The sequence below is a fragment of the Girardinichthys multiradiatus genome, chromosome 8, assembly GCF_021462225.1.
Source record: "Girardinichthys multiradiatus isolate DD_20200921_A chromosome 8, DD_fGirMul_XY1, whole genome shotgun sequence".
Lineage (NCBI taxonomy): Eukaryota > Metazoa > Chordata > Actinopteri > Cyprinodontiformes > Goodeidae > Girardinichthys > Girardinichthys multiradiatus.
Window position 1 is genome coordinate 3,931,918 of NC_061801.1, and position 26,305 is coordinate 3,958,222.

The following is a 26,305-nucleotide window of genomic DNA, read 5'->3' on the forward strand; positions in this document are numbered from 1 at the left end:
AAAAAACATTAACTCCCAACTAGCCAGTCAACTGAGGAGCAGAGTTACCTCGGTAGATTAAATTGTCCGCTTGGGACAACAACTGGAGAAGGACCGACAGAATCAACTGCAATATGAGCAGAGAAAAAGTTTGTGCAAAGTGATTCAGAAACCTTTCTCCAGTGAGACTTCTATACTAATATTTGAACAGGAGTGAATGGTCCTCATGATGTTCTCAAATCCAAGACCACGGAACCTTTGTATCTGGCAGATGGAGAGGGACAACAACCCTTGGGATGGAGTGAACTTACTCTGGCCATACAATCTGCAACAGTGACATTACCTTATGTGATCTTGCCTGTAAAGAGCCTAGCTTTCCCTGCAATAGTTTGACTTGACTTAATCTTCTTTTCTGGCTTACAGTTTGATGTCTCTGAAAACAGCTACTGATTGAAAACCCACAAAAATCAACGGTATCTGTTTGTAAGTGCATCTACTGTGAAGCCCAGAGATTTTTCCCATCCACATATTGCCTTATTTTCTGCTATGGCTCCAGCGCATTTATCACTTCTCCCTCTATGCCATGATTTCCTGGAAATGGCCATACATAATGCCTATCTTGATGAATTTGGAAAAACACGACTGTTACACCAACTGCAAAATAAAAAGAATGTCTGTATCAACACCTTGGGCCGCACCGGAGTCCTCACACTCAAGATCTTTCTCAGTCACAATGTGCCCATAAAAAAAAAACCTTACAGTGTGTCACCAAAGAAAGCTTCAGGTCATCAAGGAGCAGGTACAGGAGATGTTGGAAAAAGACATTATAGAGCCATCCACTTCTCCTTATGCTGCTCCAGTGTTCCTGGTTCCAAAGAAGCAAGATTTCAAATCAAGATTCTGTGTGGATTATAGAAAATTAAATGTCGCCACACATATTGATGTTTATCCCATACCTAACATTCAAGAAATATTGGAGTCATTGGTTGGAGCAGCTATTTTCACAACTCTGGACCTCAACAGTGGCTACTATCAAGTTCAAATAGATGAAGAAAGTCATGTAAAAACTGCTTTTATCTGTCCCCTTGGCTTATACCATTTTAAGGTGATGCCATTTGGACTCAAAAATGCACCTGCCACCTTCCAGCAGTTAAGCGAAGTAGTTCTGGGAGACCTGAGAGGAAACAAATGCTTTGTTTACTTGGACGACATCATTATTTCTTCCACCACACCAGAGCAGCACATGTTCGACCTACAGGCTGTTTTTGACAAACTACAAATGGCAAACTTAACAGTAAACATGAAAACAGTGATTATCTCGGAATGGCTGGATGTTACCATCGCTTTGTGCCCGGATTTTCTCAGCTAACTGAGCCACTCAACGCTCTAAAGCAGATAAGACTTTGAGGTCTACTTTCTCTAACATCTTAAAACTACTTTTTGTAACAAATTAATGGTTTAAAACCGATTAATTTGTATAGTAACCTCTGTCATTACTGTAGCTGCTGGTGCTATGCCTCGTTGTCCACAACCTCAGCAATCTCGGGGAAAGCTGAAAAGACCTACTCCAGATTAGGACTATTTACCTATGAAAGTAAAACCAAGGAAAGTGAAATTACCTGGGTAAATTTACATCAAAAGCCCCAGGCTATAGCTGTTGGGAAATCTCTTCTCTTTAGACGGACTCACTGTACCAGTTTGTTGTTACAAGTTACCTGCTGTATGGCATTTTGGGCTAGTTGAAGGCTACAGGCATCTGGATTTAGACTTGAGCTGATTTTCCTCCTATACCGGTAATGTGTACATTTGGTTTGGTATTGTTTCAGAGTAATTTAAGTGTAGAGCGAGCTATGTACCTTATTGCTGTTGAAACATGCTGCCCTAAATCTTGGGTCAGTCTTTCTCTCTCTGTCAACACTGTAGTTGAAAAACTTTTATCTTCCCAGAGAGTAGACATCACTGATATCTGGGGGGAGTGTTTTGTTTTGAGGCTGCTTTTTAAAAATTGCATAACAGAACATAGCACTAGCAATTAGTTCCGTATATAAATTTCCTTAATGTGTTCAGGTTCAGAACAAACTTTGTGCCAAACCCAAAAAGCTGTACCGAAAATCTTGCACATGAATTCTTCGAAACTGCCTTTAACTTAAGTGGAATTGGACAGTTTACCTTTGTCTGTTTATTGAAATATTCTAAGTCTGAATCAGTTTATATAGAAGATAAAATAAGCCGGTCATCATTCTTGATTAGATCAACTTTGGTGAAACCATTTCTACATTTTACCATTCTCTGTTTTTAGGATGAATTCTCGAAATGGAACAAAAAGTATCACTCCGAGAAAAAAACCCCGAAAGTGTTCTTCTTCTGAGGATGACAATAACTACACAAAAGTAGCATGTGCTGGGCCACGGCGGCAGGCTACGGTCAACATCAGTTATAAGGAGGATGAAGAGATAAATACAGATTCTGATGATTTGGTGGAGGTTTTGGGTGAAGATGTTCCAATGCCGGAGGAAGAAGAGTTTGAAACAATTGAAAGAGTAATGGACTGCAGGATAGGAAGAAAAAGAGGTAAGAACAGCATCACACTCTTTTGCTGTTAGGAGGAAAATCTGGTCTCCCTCTCCTTGTGGTTTTTATGTCGGATGTAGCGCATGCACTGAGTCTGCTCCTGCTTTCTTTCACCCTACGCTAATATTACCGGTAAAGCTTTCTAAAATCATGTCAGCTTTGAAGGGTGGGTATAAATGCCGTCATATAACAAAAAGCCCAGTGAGGATGATTACAGTATTAAATATTTCCCCTAATGTGACCTTTTTAATGTTTTGGTTTTCAGCAACAGGGAGTGCAACCACTGTATATGCTGTAGAAGCAGATGGTGACCCCAATGGTAACTTTGATCCAAATAAAGAGGCTGGCGAGGTCCAGTACTTGATTAAGTGGAAGAACTGGGCACACATCCATAACACTTGGGAGACTGAGGAAACACTAAAGTTCCAGAATGTAAGGGGCATGAAGAAACTAGAAAACTTCAAGAAAAAGGAACAAGAGAAAAGAAAATGGTAAGACGTTTTTATTTGAGTGCTTGTAAAGTAATGAAAATCTTCCTCATTTCTAGCACAGATGCACAACAAGAATTATGAAGATGAAAGGATAGAAGCTGTCAAAGCTCCTCAATGCAACACAAACACTGCTCACATAAACAAAATTTTGCTTCCCAAATTAATGTTCCAGTTAGAAACTGAGTTTCCAGTAGGCTGGCCTGGTCTCGGCTCGACAAATTTGTCAGCCAAAAAAAAAAAACACCACATGGTTGCTTCATACAGGTCCTTCTCAAAAAATTAGCATATTGAGATAAAGTTCATTATTTTCCATAATGTCATGATGAAAATTTAACATTCATATATTTTAGATTCATTGCACACTAACTGAAATATTTCAGGTCTTTTATTGTCTTAATATGGATGATTTTGGCATACAGCTCATGAAAACCCAAAATTCCTATCTCACAAAATTAGCATATTATTAAAAGGGTCTCTAAACGAGCTATGAACCTAATCATCTGAATCAACTAGTTAACTCTAAACACCTGCAAAAGATTCCTGAGGCCTTTAAAACTCCCAGCCTGGTTCATCACTCAAAACCCCAATCATGGGTAAGACTGCCGACCTGACTGCTGTCCAGAAGGCCACTATTGACACCCTCAAGCAAGAGGGTAAGACACAGAAAGACATTTCTGAACAAATAGGCTGTTCCCAGAGTGCTGTATCAAGGCACCTCAGTGGGAAGTCTGTGGGAAGGAAAAAGTGTGGCAGAAAACGCTGCACAACGAGAAGAGGTGACCGGACCCTGAGGAAGATTGTGGAGAAGGGCCGATTCCAGACCTTGGGGGACCTGCGGAAGCAGTGGACTGAGTCTGGAGTAGAAACATCCAGAGCCACCGTGCACAGGTGTGTGCAGGAAATGGGCTACAGGTGCCGCATTCCCCAGACCTGGGCTACAGAGAAGCAGCACTGGACTGTTGCTCAGTGGTCCAAAGTACTTTTTTCGGATGAAAGCAAATTCTGCATGTCATTCGGAAATCAAGGTGCCAGAGTCTGGAGGAAGACTGGGGAGAAGGAAATGCCACAATGCCAGAAGTCCAGTGTCAAGTACCCACAGTCAGTGATGGTCTGGGGAGCCGTGTCAGCTGCTGGTGTTGGTCCACTGTGTTTTATCAAGGGCAGGGTCAATGCAGCTAGCTATCAGGAGATTTTGGAGCACTTCATGCTTCCATCTGCTGAAAAGCTTTATGGAGATGAAGATTTCATTTTTCAGCACGACCTGGCACCTGCTCACAGTGCCAAAACCACTGGTAAATGGTTTACTGACCATGGTATCACTGTGCTCAATTGGCCTGCCAACTCTCCTGACCTGAACCCCATAGAGAATCTGTGGGATATTGTGAAGAGAACGTTGAGAGACTCAAGACCCAACACTCTGGATGAGCTAAAGGCCGCTATCGAAGCATCCTGGGCCTCCGTAAGACCTCAGCAGTGCCACAGGCTGATTGCCTCCATGCCACGCCGCATTGAAGCAGTCATTTCTGCCAAAAGATTCCCGACCAAGTATTGAGTGCATAACTTGTACATGATTATTTGAAGGTTGACGTTTTTTGTATTAAAAACACTTTTCTTTTATTGGTCGGATGAAATATGCTAATTTTGTGAGATAGGAATTTTGGGTTTTCATGAGCTGTATGCCACAATCATCTGTATTAAGACAATAAAAGATCTGAAATATTTCAGTTAGTGTGCAATGAATCTAAAATATATGAATATTAAATTTTCATCATTACATTATAGAAAATAATGAACTTTATCACAATATGCTAATTTTTTGAGAAGGACCTGTAAATAATGCTTTTCAGTAATCTCAGGTGAAGGATTGTCTTGATGCCTAAAAAAAGTATATTTCTTAGACAGAAAGCAGATCTCCCTTTGAGGCCTTCGAATTGACATCCTGTCTGCTCCAACCCTGTGGGAAAGCAGAAATGATAATTCTACTTAATTCAGTTTATTTATATGGTGCTATTTCACAACAAATGTTGCCTTAAAGCACTTTACAAAAAATGTCAATTAGATCCAGTCATAGAGACAGATTCCAAGTCAATTGCATACATTCCAAAATTATCTTAGTTATCAAACAGTTCAGTCAAGTTCAGTTATTCATTCAAATTGTTAAAAAAAACATTCTAACTATGGAAACCCAGCAGATTGCATTGAGTCACTAGCTCGTAGCAATCAGTCCTCCTGGATGAGCATGTAATGACAGAGGACAGTCACTTGCATTGTGTTCTAGACTTTGCAGCAATTCCTCATACTGAGCATGCATGTAGCGACAGTGGAAAGGAAAACTACCTTTAAGAGGAAGAAACCTCCAGCAGAACCAGACTCTGTGTGAGCAGTCATCTTCCACTACCGACTCAAACTGAGGAGGGAACCAACACTTGCTAGTTTTTTTCCTTGCTCAGCTTTAAATCAAGTTGTCCAGGACACCCCTGTAAATTATATTGGACATTTCAATGGGTCTTTTATGATTGTATAAAGTAATAATAATAGGTGTGTTTCGATTGCAGGAACCTTTTTTTCCTCCCTTTTTTGCTGGGCAATATGGCACAAGAATAACAATTTGTTTAAGTTTTGGTTTATAAGGATAAACAATATTTATATTATGATATTTAAAATTTCATATCTGTAATAACTATCCTTCTAACCCTTCTTCCATCAGCAAGATAAAAGCAAAGTTGCGTTACCATTTTGAAAATTAGTACATTAGACTTGTATTTGCCAAAATCAGCCATAACTCATGATGTAGTTCAAATCCCTCTAGATAATGGTCAGACAATAAGACTCAAACCAAGAAATAAATCACAAACACTGAAAAAACATCAACTAATGTTTATTGACCATTGACGGAAAGAGCAGTCTTTTAAACACACGCCACATTTTTTTTTATCAGGTTTAAAATCAATACTTCATATTGAGTTCATACTCTGTGGAGTGTTTAACCTTATCTGTAAAACAAAACAAAGCATTTGATGAGCAGAGGCACAACAGATCATGTTGCTGAATGAACTTCTACTCCTTTATCCTTCTGTCACATTGGTCAACGTTTCTCTAAAGTAGCAAGGTTTCCCAAACGTTTGTGTGGGATTTATTTATCCCCAAAAAAGGTTTTAGAAATTTAAAGGTGCTACAAATAAAATGTTTGTATTTTATTTAACCTTTACTTATACAGGCTGGCTAATTGAGATCCAAGATTTCATTGACAAGTAAGATGTTTGAAAAGAAAAAACACAACTAAACAAACTTACAAACATAGTAACAATCAAATAATTTAAACATTCAAATCTAATTGAATAGGCAAATAAAATATAACCTAAAAGAAGAGTAAGTTTTATATCAAGGTTTCTCTGCTTAAAATAAATTTAAATTGTCCCAGAGAAATCAACGTGGATAGTTGCAGATTCCTGCTTTAGAGTGTTCCAAGTTGATGGGCCAGTGTAAGAAAATGCATTTTTTTTTCTAAGTTTGCATTGAACAAATGGAAAAATGAAGGGGATAAAGTATTGAAAGCGAAGTCTGCGGCTGGGAAATCTAAGTGATATGTAGGATGAGCAAGGTAGGAACAGTCCAAAAATAGCTTTATAGATGAAAATGTACCATTGCATGATTCGACGGATTGATAATGTTGGCCACTTCACTTGAGAATATAAAGTACAGTGAGTGAGGGATTTATACCTTCCTACCTACGTTCTGATCACAGACCACTGTTTTGCACATGTCTAAAATTTGACAGATAACAATGTATGTTGGTTTACTAATAATCTGACAATGTGAAATGGTATTCCATTAAATTATCATGGGTTAAGACATATAAGGTAATAACCACAATTTTAAATAAACTCAATGGTTGGCTAACATACAGTAGAACATTCAATAAAGGCTGTTTTTCATGGTGAAACAAATTATTTGCGACCAAATAACTCAACCTTTTGAAGAAAGCAGCAATAATAAAGACCATCATCCTTTTGTCAGGTTAGCAGCCTCCATAACACCTTAACAGTTTTGATGGAGGAGAGCTGAAATATCTAATCCAGACTGACCCATGTTTTTAACGTCTCTTCCTTATTGCCACTTCTTGATTTGGAACCATTTTCATTTTTACAAACATGTTAAGTTTATTAATCCAACATCTGAGTCCTAAAACAGTGTTGCCATGCTCTTTCAGCGTATTAAATACCAATGGGCAATGGTTGCTATAGAAAATTATATGTGAATAATCGCAATATTGTAATTTTAGACATTGCATGTGGAACCAAGCTCTATCCTTCAAATATATTTGTTAAACCGCCCAGCCCTGCCTCTGCGTTTCAGATGCACGTACCAGGGCAAAATCAGACAAAATCATATGGAATATCTTGAAAATGGCAGGGAGGACTTTTTGGATGGACAATGACCTAAAGGTGGAGCTTTGTGGTCAAAGGATGCTCTCTGTTTAAATATCCCTAGCATTTTAATTCAGTCATCTCCCAGTTTATACCCCTCTGCAGGTCTGTCTTTGTCTTAACTTTAAATTTTTACAGAAGTTTTCTATTTGTGTGAAGGATAATTTTTCATGGTGACAATTTAACCATACAAACATTATTTATCCCAGTATCCCTGCTAAGAGATACTCTGTTACCACCTTGTTTTATCTAGTGTTTTAAACAACAAAGGGTGCTTGTCAACACTTTACAATCATACAATCAGCTGATTTCTATTTGAAAAAAGTATGTAAATTAACTACCAAATATTTGAGAAGTGAACCCACTCTTCCCCAGCGCCATATTCAGGAATGAATCCTGCTTGGAGTGCCTAGAGGTACAAGGTGTTCAATGTTCAGAGACATGGTCAATGAACGTGAGGAAAGCTTAAACCCTACCACCAGTGAAAAAGACACATAATATATATATATATATATATATATATATATATATATATAATAATGGAAGGCAAGTTGTGATGTTGCAACATGTTTGTTTCCAGCAGAGTAGCTAACTACGGGGGGCGGGCTGGTGCTGATGGTTCTTGAGCGGGATGAAATGCTTTCCAGCCTCACCCGGTTCTGCTGGTCAATTAGGAAGCTGGTGATCCATTGACAGGTGGAGCCTGTCAATATGAGCTGGGTGATCTTTTGGTGGGAGATATTTGGTTTGATGGTGTTAAAGGCAGAGCTGAAATATGCAAACAGGATCCTATGTCCCTAGGTGGTCGAGCTGGAGCAGGATGAAGTGTAGACTGAAGTTTAATTGCAGTGTCTGCTGATCTGTTTGCCCGGTAGGACCCAGAGCTTTCTTCCCATTGAGATGTCGGAAGACCATTCTAACATCTTTTTCGATGATCTTTAGTGCAGGCAGGGGGAGACAGGAGGGTTTGCCCTTGCCCGGCTGAGGATTTGAACATTTTCTTTTGTACGTTTGTCATCACAACATAGGAAGTGTAACTCCTATAGTTGGCAAGAGTCTGCAATTCCTTCATACTTTAATTTCTCAAGAAAATACTGTCCAGCTTAAAAGAACACTTATTGGGATGTATAATGGGGTTGAAGTTTTCATTTTAAAATGGTTAAGGCTTAACCAACTTCTCCTTATCAGTAAGTGTTTAGGACTAACAGGGTTGGTCATCTGTTCAGGCTTACGAGACTGAAACAAACTGTCTGTGGAGACTTGGCATATACAGGGGTTGGAAAATGAAACTGAAACACCTGGTTTTAGACCACAATAATTTATTAGTATGGTGTAGGGCCTCCTCTTGCGGCCAATACAGCATCAATTCATCTTGGGAATGACATATACAAGTCCTGCACAGTGGTCAGAGGGATTTTAAGCCATTCTTCTTACAGGATAGTGGCCAGATCACTACGTGATACTGGTAGAGGAAAACGTTTCCTGACTCGCTCCTCCAAAACACCCCAAAGTGGCTCAATAATATTTAGATCTGGTGACTGTGCAGGCCATGGGAGATGTTCAACTTCACTTTCATGTTCATCAAACCAATCTTTCACCAGTCTTGCTGTGTGTATTGGTCATCCTGATACACGGCACCGCCTTCAAGATACAATGTTTGAACCATTGGATGCACATGGTCCTCAAGAATGGTTCGGTAGTCCTTGGCAGTGACGCGCCCATCTAGCACAAGTATCGGGCCAAGGGAATGCCATGATATGGCAGCCCAAATCATCACTGATCCACGCCCATGCTTCACTCTGGGCCTGCAACAGTCTGGGTGGTACGCTTCTTTGGGGCTTCTCCACACCGTAAGTCTCCCGGATGTGGGAAAAACAGTAAAGGTGGACTCATCAGAGAACAATACATGTTTCACATTGTCCACAGCCCAAGATTTGCGCTCCTTGCACCATTGAAACCAATGTTTGGCATTGGCATGAGTGACCAAAGGTTTGGCTATAGCAGCCTGGCCGTGTATATTGACCCTGTGGAGCTCCCGACGGACAGTTCTGGTGGAAACAGGAGTTGAGGTGCACATTTAATTCTGCCGTGATTTGGGCCGCCGTGGTTTTATGTTTTTTGGATACAATCCGGGTTAACACCCGAACATCCCTTTCAGACAACTTCCTCTTGCGTCCACAGTTAATCCTGTTGGATGTAGTTCATCCTTCTTGGTGGTATGCTGACATTACCCTGGATACTGTGGCTCTTGATACATCACAAAAACTTGCTGTCTTGGTCACAGATGCGACAGCAAGACGTGCACCAACAATTTGTCCTCTTTTGAATTCTGGTATGTCACCCATAATGTTGTGTGCATTTCAATATTTTGAGCAAAACTGTGCTCTTACCCTGCTAATTGAACCTTCACATTCTGCTCTTACTGGTGCAATGTGCAATCAATGAAGACTGGCTACCAGGCTGGTCCAATTTAGCCATGAAACCTCCCACACTAACATGACAGGTGTTTCAGTTTCATTGTCCAACCCCTGTAGGGTAAGCAGTCCCTATTGGTGACATCTACCTTTCATCTCAAGCGTTTTGGACATTGTCACGTTAAAATGTAATTCCATATCATTGTGTTTCTTTTTGTAATTAAGATATTATAGTTTTAAAAGTATTCTCTGGACACATCACATAACTGGATAATTCCTTAAGACACTTAAATACAAAAAAATAATCTCATGTTTTTTTTCATTGGGAGCATTTATTACAGCCTAATGTTTGCCATTAGACTTTATTGTGAGATAAATACTCACATGCATTTTAATTTTGTGTTTTCTAATCTCTTCAGGTTAAAGGCAGCATCACCTGAAGATAGAGAATATTTTAATTGTCAGGAGGAAATGGTGGATGACCTGCACTCTCAGTATCGGCTTGTAGAAAGAATCATAGGTATTTTTGTTTGTTTTCTTTGTGTTTGATAGCCCTGGGTTTGTGTAATCCACTGAATGATATGTTTATACTGTTATACTGTTTAATTTGAACTGTATTGCACCGACTACGCTAAAACAAATTCCTTGTATGTCCAAAAACGTACTTGGCAATAAAGCTTTTCTGATTCTGATTCTGAACGTTTCAAATGTTTTGAGCAGGACATTCAAACCAGAAGTCAGCTGCTGGTTACCCAGACTACCTTTGCAAGTGGCAGGGTTTACCATACTCGGAGTGCAGCTGGGAAGATGGTGCTCTGATTGGCAAAAAGTTCCAGAAATGCATTGATGACTACATGAGCAGAAATCAGTCAAAGACCATTCCCTCCAGAGATTTTAAGGTAAATCAAGTTACTCTTTCTTTTCCTTTCTTATAGTGTAAGTATATTGCTACATTTCATAATTAAATGTATGCCTATAAAACTTTGTTTTTCTGTGACACAATATCAACAAAAACAGATTATTTACTGTACATGCCATTTACACCCAGTATCTGTTTAGGTATTATTTTAATTCTGTTGAAATAATTTAAAACTGGATTTGAGGAATTGTTTTAGACATCAATGTTGAATCTATTAATCAATCAAGTCAAAATTTTGTTTTGTCATTAGTTGATGAAACAGAGACCTAGGTTTGTACCTATGAAGAAGCAGCCTGTTTACATTGGAGGTGATGGACTGGAGCTCAGAGACTACCAGCTGGATGGTTTAAACTGGATGGCCCACTCCTGGAGCAAGTATGACTCAACAGTCTTTGCTATTCAATGATTTAACTGTATCTTCATGGGGAAAACTACTTGATGGCAAGGGGTTCTATGGAACCCCTTTAAACTGAACAATTTGTCAGTCAGGACTTGACATTGGGCTGAATATATTTGGCAGCAAGAGAAAATAAGGTGTTGAAATAAGAGAAACAAAGTCTTAGTTCTAACTGACCTGTTTTAATCAACGCTGATCTTTAATCATTATTAATGCAGGAAATATTAATATTGCCATACACATTTATGACCAGTTACAAACAGTATTTATGCATATGTGATTAAAATTGGGTGAATGTGGCTCTAGTGTAAAAGGCTTTGGTCTGTATGACTAGAAAAGCGCTATACAAGTTCCGTCCATTTACCATAAATTCTGGAGTTCTAAAGCTAAACCCTGCGAACATTTACCTTCACAGTGAACACTGTTGTGCCGTAAGAGACCGTATGTTTCTGTCCATCTTTAAATGTGTGATTTTCATAGTCCATTTTACGTATTTTTGATTAAGCCATTGTCTTTTACTCACTCATCTGTGCACCACCAAGTCATTGTACTATCAGCAAGCGTGAGGTCCCAAGCTAGTAACTTAGCAGCCTGCGTTAAAGGACCCACATAGCTTCTTCTTGTCGTTTTCTGGCAGTTGGCATACAACGATGTGGTGCATTTCTGCCACCAGCTTCCTTGGAGTGTGGACCAGAATGTCGCTGACCTACATAGCTGTCTGTCGTGCCTGTTCAGACGTGAGACGCAGCAGCTGGCAGGAATAAAATGTTTATATCTACATAGTAAATGAGAAAATACTTTGTGGTTAGGGTAGTAGCAGCAGCAGCCCTGACTGAAGCAACTCATTGCCTGACTTGCATCACGTGCAGCCCAGAGCCAGACGCTCCACAGGGCTATACCATATTAACACGAGATGCGGCGCAAGTGAAGTTAGACATCGTTAAACATGCAGTAATATATAAATGTTTAAAATCAGGTTGAGTCGGATTGGACGGCACGTGGGTCCAGATCCGGACCCTGGTCCGCTAATCCGTGACCTTTGTTATACATGGAGCATGTTGCAGGCCAATAAAGCATTCATGTTTAATCATAACTACCTCTTGAAGCTCATCAACAGAATGCCAAGAGTGTGCGGAGCAGTAATCAAAGCAAAAGGTGGCTACTTTGAAGAACCTACAATATAAGACATATTTTCAGTTGTCACACTTTTTTGTTCAGTATATAATTCCACATGTTAATTCATAGTTTTGATGCCTTCAATGTGAAGCTACAATATTCATAGTCATGAAAATAAAGACAACTCTTTGAATGAAAAGGTGTGTCCAAACTTTTGGTTTGTACTGTATGTATTTATGTCTTACTGTCAACCTGTTTTTAGCTTTATCTGTTTCTCTTCATTATTTTGTCTTTATCCATGTTTTTCCATTTCTCAATCGTTATCTGTTACATACATATTTTTCATACTTATTTACCAAAATCCGTCTTGTGCCAGGTGAAATATTTCCCTTCTGACAGCCAAACCTGGTCAAAACCTATCTGGTGATGTGTCCCTTTTTGCTGCTTGTAAGGGGCAAGGCCTGAAGCACTAAGTTGGATATGGAATAGAAGAGTTATGGCTGCTGCTCACAGGAGAGTGAGTGCGGCTATCCTCACAACTTTGGGGGTGTTAAAAACCGCAGCTTGTTTTGCAGGTGGCTGTGACATTTTTTAAGTCGTGATCTGCTTCTGTTGGTTAGTTTGTGTGTGTTCACCTGTGCACGACAGTAAGGGTAGTCAGAAGATTTTTACTAAAGTGGCCAAGATGGAAAACAAAGCATTTGGGGGGTGACCAAGACTGGAAGAGCCTTTGTAAATGATGTACAATACACAAGCCAATTCCTTCCTGCAATATAACCCTGAACCTGAATGAGCAGTAATAGCAAATAGCCGAATCATTAATATACACAAATACATAATAAAATATTAAAATCTAATCCTTTTTCTAACACAGAAGTACTTTATTTAAAGTAATAACAGGGGTTAACCAAATATGCACAACCAAATGTGGCATGAACAAATTAAAAAACTTTAGTTTTGCACTAACCAAAATGTTTTTTTCAGTTACAGTGCTTTCATATGAACTAATATCATAAAACAGATTATTTCTTCTGTTTTAGTGAATGCTGGAAAAACGTATATCGAGCGACTTTGCTCAGGACACCTACAGGGGTTGGACAATGAAACTGAAAAACCTGGTTTTAGACCACAATAATTTATTAGTATGGTGTAGGGCCTCCTTTTGCGGCCAATACAGCGTCAATTCGTCTTGGGAATGACATATACAAGTCCTGCACAGAGGTCAGAGGGATTTTAAGCCATTCTTCTTGCAGGATAGTGGCCAGGTCACTACGTGTTACTGGTGGAGGAAAACGTTTCCTGACTCGCTCCTCCAAAACACTCTAAAGTGGCTCAATAATATTTAGATCCGGTGACTGTGCAGGCCATGGGAGATGTTCAACTTCACTTTCATGTTCATCAAACCAATCTTTCACCAGTCTTGCTGTGTGTATTGGTGCATTGTCATCCTGATACACGGCACCGCCTTCAGGATACAATGTTTGAACCATTGGATGCACATGGTCCTCAAGAATGGTTCGGTAGTCCTTGGCAGTAACACGCCCATCTAGCACAAGTATTGGGCCACGGGAATGCCATGATATGGCAGCCCAAACCATCACTAATCCACTCCCATGCTTCACTCTGGGCATGCAACAGTCTGGGTGGTATGCTTCTTTGGGGCTTCTCCACACCGTATCTCTCTCGGATGTGGGGAAAACAGTAAAGGTGGACTCATCAGAGAACAATACATGTTTCACATTGTCCACAGCCCAAGATTTGCGCTCCTTGCACCATTGAAACCGACGTTTGGCATTGACATGAGTGACCAAAGGTTTGGCTATAGAAGCCCGGCCGTGTATATGACCCTGTGGAGCTCCCGACGGACAGTTCTGGTGGAAAAAGGAGAGTTGAGGTGCACATTCAATTCTGCCGTGATTCGGGCAGCCGTGGTTTTATGTTATTTGGATACAATCCGGGTTAGCACCCGAACATCCCTTTCAGACAGCTTCCTCTTGCGTCCACAGTTAATCCTGTTGGATGTGGTTCGTCCTTCTTGGTGGTATGCTGACATTACCCTGGATACTGTGGCTCTTGATACATCACAAAGACTTGCTGTCTTGGTCACAGATGCGCCAGAAAGACGTGCACCAACAATTTGTCCTCTTTTGAACTCTGGTATGTCACCCATAATGTTGTGTGCATTTCAATATTTTGAGCAAAACTGTGCTCTTACCCTGCTAATTGAACCTTCATACTGTGCTCTTACTGGTGCAATGTGCAATCAATGAAGCCTGGCTACCCGGCTGGTCCAATTTAGCCATGAAACCTCCCACACTAAAATGACAAGTGTTTCAGTTTCATTGTCCAACCCCTGTAGATTGCTCAGTCATTAGACATAGTTGTGTGCAAATGGGTATTGATTAGTTTAAAAGCTGAAAAGCTTCTCTTACATACTGCTGTAACCCGACGATTATGTGATAACACATGCTGGAGTACTTGGGGAAAGAGAAATGTCTACAAGCAAAAACGATAAGGAGTCTTGGCTTTGCAAATGCTAAAAACAACATACTGTTTGTTCCAGTCACTGTTGAAGCATGTTTTCCAGGGCCTCAAGATGATAAAATGTATAGTCATTGGGGCCTGCCATAGCATTGCATAGGAGAGCAGTGCATTGCGAAGCAATGCACTGCCTCCCATGCAATGCATGGCAGGCACCTATTACTATTCACCTCTAAACTGGACTCTTTATTTATTATTTATTTTTCTTCCGTCTCCGTTAATGCGGCCCGAACCGCTGCGTGCACCCCCACAATATATACATCAAAACGACCGGCTCGGTCCCGTGAGGTGTGCTATTACTTTTATTGGCGTTTCGAGTTACTATGGCGACGTAATTAACGAAAAACCGAGCCCAAAAATCCCATAGGAATGAATGGAGTCAGGGGCGGAAGAAATCCTCAAAATTCACTGTTTTTGAGTCTCTGCTGTATCGCCATACTTTCACCTAGAAACACAGTTTGACTTTCAGTTTGTAGGAAAATCCGCCGGCTCTTCAGAAGTGAAAACGGTTTGTTGATAACTGCTACGGTTTCTCTAAAATTAGACTCCAAGCGACACAAAGTTTGAGAGAAAATCACACTCTTAACAGTGGAGATGGCAGTTACTAGAGTGTAAAAAGAGGGGATTTTTTTCAGGAAAAATGAGTTTCAACTGGCCCTCACGGCCACAAATTTCGCTCTACAGCCACAATTTTCGGTCAGATTGTAGGGCCGGGCCTCTGCTTTCACACAATAATTTCAAAATTGTTGTAAGTCTCATAGATTTCTGTCAAAACACCCTCGATCGCCAAGAGTCAGTAGATTTCTGTAGGCCTTCTCCCATGTATTTTCAATGAGAGCTTGACCTGTAATCCATGAGTGACACCATTTCTTTCAAAGATCATATTTTATACTGTGAATGACATAGAGCTATGAAAATATCCATGATTGGGGACGAGGGATAGCTGTCGCCCACAGTTTAAAAAATTTTCAAATACCATGTACGGATTCCGAGATATTAGACTTTGTTCGGGAGCATGTTCAGGCATTTTTGCCTTTTTCTCCATTTTCCCTTACTTTTCACCCAGTATTGTGTCTTTATTATTATATTTTCACTAATAAATGATGAATATTAATGTTCCCCTGTCCGTTCTGATAAAAACGGTCCAAGAATGACATCGATCGCCCCTACGGTTTCAGAGTTATGGCCAGTTGTTCGGGAGCATGCGCCTCCATGTTATAAAGCCTAGACCAGGGGAGACAGAGAGAGAGGTGCTGCGTGAGTGAGAAACAGCAGGTGTCAAGTTACACTGACGCTCTTTGCTGATTGGCTGATTCCTTCCTCACTGTTCTATTTATAGCTCTGTGTATCTCCTACTGTATATGTCTGGATGTGATTCTGTCTTTCTTTCTGCCTCTCTGTGTCTCACACTAAGACACACACCCACACACAGACACACACCCACACACAGACACACACACCCACCCACACACAGACACACACCCACACACATGCATGGATTACTATCTTTCTGAGGACTTTGCATTGACTTTCATTGATATTCAGTCATTTCTATGGCTTAAACCTGACCTGACCCCCTTTCACCATCTTCATAGGAGGCAACTACATGGCGGCCATGTTGTGTGGGGAACTTAAACAGCATGTACTGCTGTTCCAACACCCAGACAACAGTGATTGACCCTAAAGGTCAATTTCTTTCATCAACCCTCCATGCTTATTAATGATTATTTAAAGCTTATAATAACATACACAATGGTTTTACAATAGCAAGCAGGTTCTATATAACTAATAGAAATAACCCAGACCTGAAAGGACAACCATGCTTGATTTTCAAAATAAGACAACACCTGCTCTACAAAATATAAGACTTTAAACAATAGATGATTGCAGGAGTGGCCTTCACACTACTGTTGGAGCTCCCCCAGTGATGGGAATGGGACTATGCTGGTCCTTTGAAACAGGCTTACTGAAACTTTCAAAATAAAAGCCTCAACCTTCCATACTTACTAATGATTTTTGAAACCTGATAATGACATACACAATGGTTTTAGAAGAGCAAGCAGGTTCTATGTCACTAATGGAAGTAACCCAGACCTGAAAGGACACCCATACTAGGTTTTCAGAATAAGACAAAACATGCTCTACAAAATAAAAGCCTTTGCATTTTAAACAATAGATCTTTTCAGGACTGGGCTTCACACTATGTTGGAGCTCACCCAGTGTTGGCCTTTGAAAATAAGGCTTACTGAAAATTTCAAAATAAAAGCCTCAATCTTCCAGAGTTACTAGTCATATTTTAAGCTGATAATAGCATAGACAATAGAAATAAAAAAATAGCAAGCTCTGGTCGGAGCAAAACGCACCAAGAGGCAGGCCCCGTCTAAATTTCTTCCGAAATTTTCTAGTTGGGGCCTGCCCAAGCATTGCATAGGAGAGCAGTGCATTGCGAAGCAATGCACTGCCTCCCATGCAATGCATGGCAGGCACCTATTACTATGCACCTCTAAACTGGTCTCTTTATTTATTTATTGGGGCCTGCCATAGCATTGCATAGGAGAGCAGTGCATTGCGAAGCAATGCACTGCCTCCATGCAATGCATGGCAGGCACCTATTACTATTCACCTCTAAACTGGACTCTTTATTTATTATTTTTCTTCCGTCAAAATTAATGCGGCCCGAACCGCTGCGTGCACCCCCACAATATATACATCAAAACGACCGGCTCGGTCCCGTGAGGTGTGCTATTACTTTTATTGGCGTTTCGAGTTACTATGGCGACGTAATTAACGAAAAACCGAGCCCCAAAATCCCATAGGAATGAATGGAGTCAGGGGCGGAAGAAATCCTCAAAATTCACTGTTTTTGAGGCTCTGCTGTATCGCCATACTTTCACCTAGAAACACAGTTTGACTTTCAGTTTGTAGGAAAATCCGCCGGCTCTTCAGAAGTGAAAACGGTTTGTTGATAACTGCTACGGTTTCTCTAAAATTACACTCCAAGCGACACAAAGTTTGCGACAAAATCACACTCTTTACAGTGGAGATGGCAGTTACTAGAGTGTAGAAAGAGGGCATTTTTTTCAGGAAAAATGAGTTTCAACTGGCCCTCACGGCCACAAATTTCGCTCTACAGCCACAATTTTCGGTCAGATTGTAGGGCCGGGCCTCTGCTTTCACACAATAATTTCAAAATTGTTCTAAGTCTCATAGATTTCTGTCAAACACCCCTCGATCGCCAAGAGTCAGTAGATTTCTGTAGGCCTTCTCCCATGTATTTTCAATGAGAGCTTGACCTGTAATCCATGAGTGACACCATTTCTTTCAAAAATCATATTTTATACTGTGAATGACATAGAGCTATGAAAATATCCATGATTGGGGACAAGGGACAGCTGTCGCCCACAGTTTAAAAAATTTTCAAATACCATGTACGGATTCCGAGATATTAGACTTTGTTCGGGAGCATGTTCAGGCATTTTTGCCTTTTTCTCCATTTTCCCTTACTTTTCACCCAGTGTTGTGTCTTTATTATTATATTTTCAACAAAAATGTGTTAATATTCTCGATCCCCTGTCCGTTCTGATAAAAACGGTCCAAGAATGACATCGATCGCCCCTACGGTTTCAGAGTTATGGCCAGTTGTTCGGGAGCATGCGCCTCCATGTTATAAAGCCTAGACCAGGGGAGACAGAGAGAGAGGTGCTGCGTGAGTGAGAAACAGCAGGTGTCAAGTTACACTGACGCTCTTTGCTGATTGGCTGATTCATTCCTCACTGTTCTATTTATAGCTCTGTGTATCTCCTACTGTATATGTCTGGATGTGATTCTGTCTTTCTTTCTGCCTCTCTGTGTCTCACACTGGGACACACACCCACACACACACCCACACACTCACACACACTCACACACAGACACACACCCACACACACACATGCATGGATTACTATCTTTCTGAGGACTTTGCATTGACTTTCATTTATATTCATTCATTTCTATGGCTTAAACCTGACCTGACACCTAACCCTTTGACCAGCTTCATAGGGGGCAACTACATGGCGGCCATGTTGTGTGGGGAACTTAAACAGCATGTACTGCTGTTCCAACACCCAGACAACAGTGATTGACCCTAAAGGTCAATTTCTTTCATACACCCTCCATGCTTACTAATGATTATTTAAAGCTTATAATAACATACACAATGGTTTTAGAATAGCAAGCATGTTCTATATAACTAATAGAAATAACCCAGACCTGAAAGGACAACCATGCTTGATTTTCAAAATAAGACTAAATCTGCTCTATAAAATAAAAGCCTTTAAACAATAGATGATTGCAGGAGTGGGCTTCACACTACTGTTGGAGCTCCCCCAGTATTGGAAATAGGACCATGTTGGCCTTTTAAAATAAAGCCTACTGAAACTTTCAAAATAAAAGCCTCAACCCCCCATAGTTACTATGGATTTTGTGAGCTCACAAGAGCATAGAAAAGGATTTTTAAATAGCAAGCGGGTTCTATTTAACCAATGCAACTAACCCAGACCTGAAAGGACACCCATACTACGTTTTCACAATAAGACAAAACATGCTCTACAAAATAAAAGCCTTTACACTTTAAACAATAGATCATTGCAGAACTGGGCATTACACTACTGTTGGAGTTCAGCCGGTGTTGGAAATGGGACTATGCTTGAAATATGGGTTACTGAAACTTTCAAAATAAAAGCCTCAACCCCCCATAGTTACTATGGATTTTGTGAGCTCACAAGAGCATAGAAAATGATTTTTAAATAGCAATCGGGTTCTATTTAATCAATGCAACTAACCCAGACCTGAAGGGACAACCATGCTGGACTTTCAAAATAAGACAAAACATGGTCTACAAAATAAAAGCCTTTGCATTTTAAACAATAGATCTTTTCAGGACTGGGCTTCACACTATGTTGGAGCTCACCCAGTGTTGGCCTTTTAAAATAAAGCCTACTTAAAATTTCAAAATAAAAGCCTCAGTCTTCCAGAGTTACTAGTCATATTTTAAGCTGATAATAGCATAGACAATGAAATAAAAAAAAAATAGCAAGCTCTGGTCGGAGCAAAACGCACCAAGAGGCAGGCCCCGTCTAAATTTCTTCCGAAATTTTCTAGTTTATTATTTATTTTTCTTCCGTCAAAATTAATGCGGCCCGAACCGCTGCGTGCACCCCCACAATATATACATCAAAACGACCGGCTCGGTCCCGTGAGGTGTGCTATTACTTTTATTGGCGTTTCGAGTTACTATGGCGACGTAATTAACGAAAAACCGAGCCCAAAAATCCCATAGGAATGAATGGAGTCAGGGGCGGAAGAAATCCTCAAAATTCACTGTTTTTGAGGCTCTGCTGTATCGCCATACTTTCACCTAGAAACACAGTTTGACTTTCAGTTTGTAGGAAAATCCGCCGGCTCTTCAGAAGTGAAAACGGTTTGTTGATAACTGCTACGGTTTCTCTAAAATTAGACTCCAAGCGACACAAAGTTTGCCAGAAAATCACACTCTTAACAGTGGAGATGGCAGTTACTAGAGTGTAGAAAGAGGGGATTTTTTTCAGGAAAAATGAGATTCAACTGGCACTCACGGCCACAAATTTCGCTCTACAGCCACAATTTTCGGTCAGATTGTAGGGCCGGGCCTCTGCTTTCACACAATAATTTCAAAATTGTTCTAAGTCTCATAGATTTCTGTCAAACACCCCTCGATCGCCAAGAGTCAGTAGATTTCTGTAGGCCTTCTCCCATGTATTTTCAATGAGAGCTTCACCTGTAATCCATGAGTGACACCATTTCTTTCCATAATCATATTTTATACTGTGAATGACATAGAGCTATGAAAATATCCATGATTGGGGACGAGGGATAGCTGTCGCCCACAGTTTAAAAAATTTTCAAATACCATGTACGGATTCCGAGATATTAGACTTTGTTCGGGAGCATGTTCAGGCATTTTTGCCTTTTTCTCCATTTTCACTCTCTTTTCACCCAGTGTTGTGTCTTTATTATTATATTTTCACTAATAAAGGATGAATATTAATGTTCCCCTGTCCGTTCTGATAAAAACGGTCCAAGAATGACATCGATCGCCCCTACGGTTTCAGAGTTATGGCCAGTTGTTCGGGAGCATGCGCCTCCATGTTATAAAGCCTAGACCAGGGGAGACAGAGAGAGAGGTGCTGCGTGAGTGAGAAACAGCAGGTGTCAAGTTACACTGACGCTCTTTGCTGATTGGCTGATTCATTCCTCACTGTTCTATTTATAGCTCTGTGTATCTCCTACTGTATATGTCTGGATGGGATTCTGTCTTTCTTTCTGCCTCTCTGTGTCTCACACTGGGACACACACCCACACACAGACACACACACTCACACACTCACACACAGACACACACAGACACACACCCACACACAGACACACACACCCACACACAGACACACACCCACACACATACACACACACCCACACACAGACACACACCCACACACAGACACACACACCCACACACAGACACACACCCACACACATACACACACACCCACACACAGACACACACCCACACACATACACACACACCCACACACAGACACACTCCCACACACATGCATAGATTACTATCTTTCTGAGGACTTTGCATTGACTTTCATTGATATTCATTCATTTCTATGGCTTAAACCTGACATGACACCTAACCCTTTCACCATCTTCATAGGAGGCAACTACATGGCGGCCATGTTGTGTGGGGAACTTAAACAGCATGTACTGCTGTTCCAACATCCAGACAACAGTGATTGACCCTAAAGGTCAATTTCTTTCATCAGCCCTCCATGCTTATTAATGATTATTTAAAGCTTATAAAAACATACACAATGGTTTTACAATTGCAAGCATGTTCTATATAACTATTAGAAATAACCCAGACCTGAAAGGACAACCATGCTTGATTTTCAAAATAAGACAAAACTTGCTCTACAAAATAAAAGCCTTTAAACAATAGATGATTGCAGGAGTGGGCTTCACACTACTGTTGGAGCTCCCCCAGTGATGGGAATGGGACTATGCTGGTCCTTTGAAACAGGCTTACTGAAACTTTCAAAATAAAAGCACACACCTTCCATACTTACTAATGATTTTTTAAAGCTGATAATGGCATACACAATGGTTTTAGAAGAGCAAGCAGGTTCTATGTAACTAATGGAACTGAACCAGACCTGAAAGGACACCCATACTAGGTTTTCAGAATAAGACAAAACATGCTCTACAAAATAAAAGCCTTTAAACAATAGATGATTGTAGGAGTGGGCTTCACACTACTGTTGGAGTTCACCCAGTGTTGGAAATGGGACTATGCTGGTCCTTTGAAACAAGCTTACTGAAACTTTCAAAATAAAAGCCTCAGTCTTCCAGAGATATTATGGATTTTGTGAGCTGACAAGAGCATAGAAAATGATTTTTAAATAGCAAGCGGGTTCTATTTAACCAATGCAACTAACCCAGACCTGAAAGTACAACCATGCTGGACTTTCAAAATAAGACAAAACATGCTCTACAAAATAAAAGCCTTTGCATTTTAAACAATAGATCATTTCAGGAATGGGCTTCACACTAATGTTGGAGCTCACCCAGTGTTGGCCTTTTAAAATAAGGCTTACTGAAAATTTCAAAATAAAAGCCTCAGTCTTCCAGAGTTACTAGTCATATTTTAAGCTGATAATAGCATAGAAAATAGCATTGACAATAAAAAAATAGCAAGCTCTGGTCGGAGCAAAACGCACCAAGAGGCAGGCCCCGTCTAAATTTCTTCCGAAATTTTCTAGTTGGGGCCTGCCCAAGCATTGCATAGGAGAGCAGTGCATTGCGAAGCAATGCACTGCCTCCCATGCAATGCATGGCAGGCACCTATTACTATGCACCTCTAAACTGGTCTCTTTATTGGGGCCTGCCATAGCAATGCATAGGAGAGCAGTGCATTGCATTGCGAAGCAATGCAATGCACTGCCTCCATGCAATGCATGGCAGGCACCTATTACTATTCACCTCTAAACTGGTCTCTTTATTTATATCTTTATTTTTCTTCCGTCAAAATTAATGCGGCCCGAACCGCTGCGTGCACCCCCACAATATATACATCAAAACGACCGGCTCGGTCCCGTGAGGTGTGCTATTACTTTTATTGGCGTTTCGAGTTACTATGGCGACGTAATTAACGAAAAACCGAGCAGAAAAATCCCATAGGAATGAATGGAGTCAGGGGCGGAAGAAATCCTCAAACTTCACTGTTTTTGAGGCTCTGCTGTATCGCCATACTTTCACCTAGAAACACAGTTTGACTTTCAGTTTGTAGGAAAATCCGCCGGCTCTTCAGAAGTGAAAACGGTTTGTTGATAACTGCTACGGTTTCTCTAAAATTAGACTCCAAGCGACACAAAGTTTGAGAGAAAATCACACTCTTTACAGTGGAGATGGCAGTTACTAGAGTGTAGAAAGAGGGGATTTTTTACAGGAAAAATGAGATTCAACTGGCACTCACGGCCACAAATTTCGCTCTACAGCCACAATTTTCGGTCAGATTGTAGGGCCGGGCCTCTGCTTTCACACAATAATTTCAAAATTGTTCTGAGTCTCATAGATTTTTGTCAAAACACCCTCGATCGCGAAGACGCACAGGAATTCTGTAGGCCTTCTCCCATGTATTTTCAATGAGAGCTTGACCTGTAACCCATGAGTGACACCATTTCTTTCAAAAATCATATTTTATACTGTGAATGACATAGAGCTATGAAAATATCCATGATTGGGGACGAGGGACAGCTGTCGCCCACAGTTTAAAAAATTTTCAAATACCATGTACGGATTCCGAGATATTAGACTTTGTTCGGGAGCATGTTCAGGCATTTTTGCCTTTTTCTCCATTTTCCCTTACTTTTCACCCAGTGTTGTGTCTTTATTATTATATTTTCAACAAAAATGTGTTAATATTCTCGATCCCCTGTCCGTTCTGATAAAAACTGTCCAAGAATGACATCGATCGCCCCTACGGTTTCAGAGTTATGGCCAGTTGTTCGGGAGCATGCGCCTCCATGTTATAAAGCCTAGACCAGGGGAGACAGAGAGAGAGGTGCTGCGTGAGTGAGAAACAGCAGGTGTCAAGTTACACTGACGCTCTTTGCTGATTGGCTGATTCATTTCTCACTGTTCTATTTATAGGTCTGTGTATCTCCTACTGTATATGTCTGGATGTGATTCTGTCTTTCTTTCTGCCTCTCTGTGTCTCACACACAGACACACACCCACACACACACCCACACCCACACACACAGACACACACAGACACACACATCCACACACAGACACACACAGACACACACAGACACCCACACACACATGCATGGATTACTATCTTTCTGAGGACTTTGCATTGACTTTCATTTATATTCATTCATTTCTATGGCTTAAACCTGACCTGACACCTAACCCTTTGACCAGCTTCATAGGGGGCAACTACATGGCGGCCATGTTGTGTGGGGAACTTAAACAGCATGTACTGCTGTTCCAACACCCAGACAACAGTGATTGACCCTAAAGGTCAATTTCTTTCATCAGCCCTCCATGCTTATTAATGATTATTTAAAGCTTATAAAAACATACACAATGGTTTTACAATTGCAAGCATGTTCTATATAACTATTAGAAATAACCCAGACCTGAAAGGACAACCATGCTTGATTTTCAAAATAAGACAAAACTTGCTCTACAAAATAAAAGCCTTTAAACAATAGATGATTGCAGGAGTGGGCTTCACACTACTGTTGGAGCTCCCCCAGTGATGGGAATGGGACTATGCTGGTCCTTTGAAACAGGCTTACTGAAACTTTCAAAATAAAAGCACACACCTTCCATACTTACTAATGATTTTTTAAAGCTGATAATGGCATACACAATGGTTTTAGAAGAGCAAGCAGGTTCTATGTAACTAATGGAACTGAACCAGACCTGAAAGGACACCCATACTAGGTTTTCACAATAAGACAAAACATGCTCTGCAAAATAAAAGCCTTTACACTTTAAACAATAGATCATTGCAGAACTGGGCATTACACTACTGTTGGAGTTCACCCAGTGTTGGAAATGGGACTATGCTGCTCCTTTGAAATATGGGTTACTGAAACTTTCAAAATAAAAGCCTCAACCCCCCATAGTTACTATGGATTTTGTGAGCTCACAAGAGCATAGAAAAGGATTTTTAAATAGCAAGCGGGTTCTATTTAACCAATGCAACTAACCCAGACCTGAAAGGACACCCATACTAGGTTTTCAGAATAAGACAAAACATGCTCTACAAAATAAAAGCCTTTACACTTTAAACAATAGATCATTGCAGAACTGGGCATTACACTACTGTTGGAGTTCACCCAGTGTTGGAAATGGGACTATGCTGCTCCTTTGAAATATGGGTTAGTGAAACTTTCAAAATAAAAGCCTCAACCCCCCATAGTTACTATGGATTTTGAAAGCTGAAAAGAGCATAGAAAATGATTTTGAAATAGCAAACAGGTTCTGTATAACTAATGGAACTAACCCAGACCTGAAGGGACAACCATGCTGGACTTTCAAAATAAGACAAAACATGCTCTACAAAATAAAAGCCTTTGCATTTTGAACAATAGATCATTTCACAACCGGGCTTCACACTAATATTGGAGCTCACCCAGTGTTGGCCTTTTAAAATAAGGCTTACTGAAAATTTCAAAATAAAAGCCTCAGTCTTCCAGAGTTACTAGTAATATTTAAAGCTGATAATAGCATAGAAAATGAATTTCAATAAAAATAGCTAGCTCCGGTACCAGAAGCACGCACCAAGAGGCAGGCCCCGTCTAAATTTCTTCGGAAATTTTCTAGTTGGGGCCTGCCCAAGCATTGCATAGGAGAGCAGTGCATTGCGAAGCAATGCACTGCCTCCCATGCAATGCATGGCAGGCACCTATTACTATGCACCTCTAAACTGGTCTCTTTATTTATTTATTCTTTATTTTTCTTCCGTCAAAATTAATGCGGCCCGAACCGCTGCGTGCACCCCCACAATATATACATCAAAACGACCGGCTCGGTCCCGTGAGGTGTGCTATTACTTTTATTGGCGTTTCGAGTTACTATGGCGACGTAATTAACGAAAAACCGAGCCCAAAAATCCCATAGGAATGAATGGAGTCAGGGGCGGAAGAAATCCTCAAAATTCACTGTTTTTGAGGCTCTGCTGTATCGCCATACTTTCACCTAGAAACACAGTTTGACTTTCAGTTTGTAGGAAAATCCGCCGGCTCTTCAGAAGTGAAAACGGTTTGTTGATAACTGCTACGGTTTCTCTAAAATTAGACTCCAAGCGAGACAAAGTTTGAGAGAAAATCACACTCTTTACAGTGGAG

General features: G+C 40.5%; 1 protein-coding gene across 2 annotated transcripts in view; it reads left to right on the forward strand.

Annotated features, from left to right (window-relative positions):
* Positions 1–26,305, forward strand: part of chd1 (chromodomain helicase DNA binding protein 1) — a 159,990-nt gene that overhangs the window by 26,948 nt on the left and 106,737 nt on the right. For both annotated transcript variants that reach the window (XM_047372502.1, XM_047372503.1), the window contains exons 6-10: positions 2,279–2,550; positions 2,816–3,041; positions 10,302–10,402; positions 10,603–10,781; positions 11,052–11,176. In XM_047372502.1, coding sequence (XP_047228458.1) covers positions 2,279–2,550; positions 2,816–3,041; positions 10,302–10,402; positions 10,603–10,781; positions 11,052–11,176 — 903 coding nt within the window. The remainder of the gene's footprint in view (positions 1–2,278; positions 2,551–2,815; positions 3,042–10,301; positions 10,403–10,602; positions 10,782–11,051; positions 11,177–26,305) is intronic.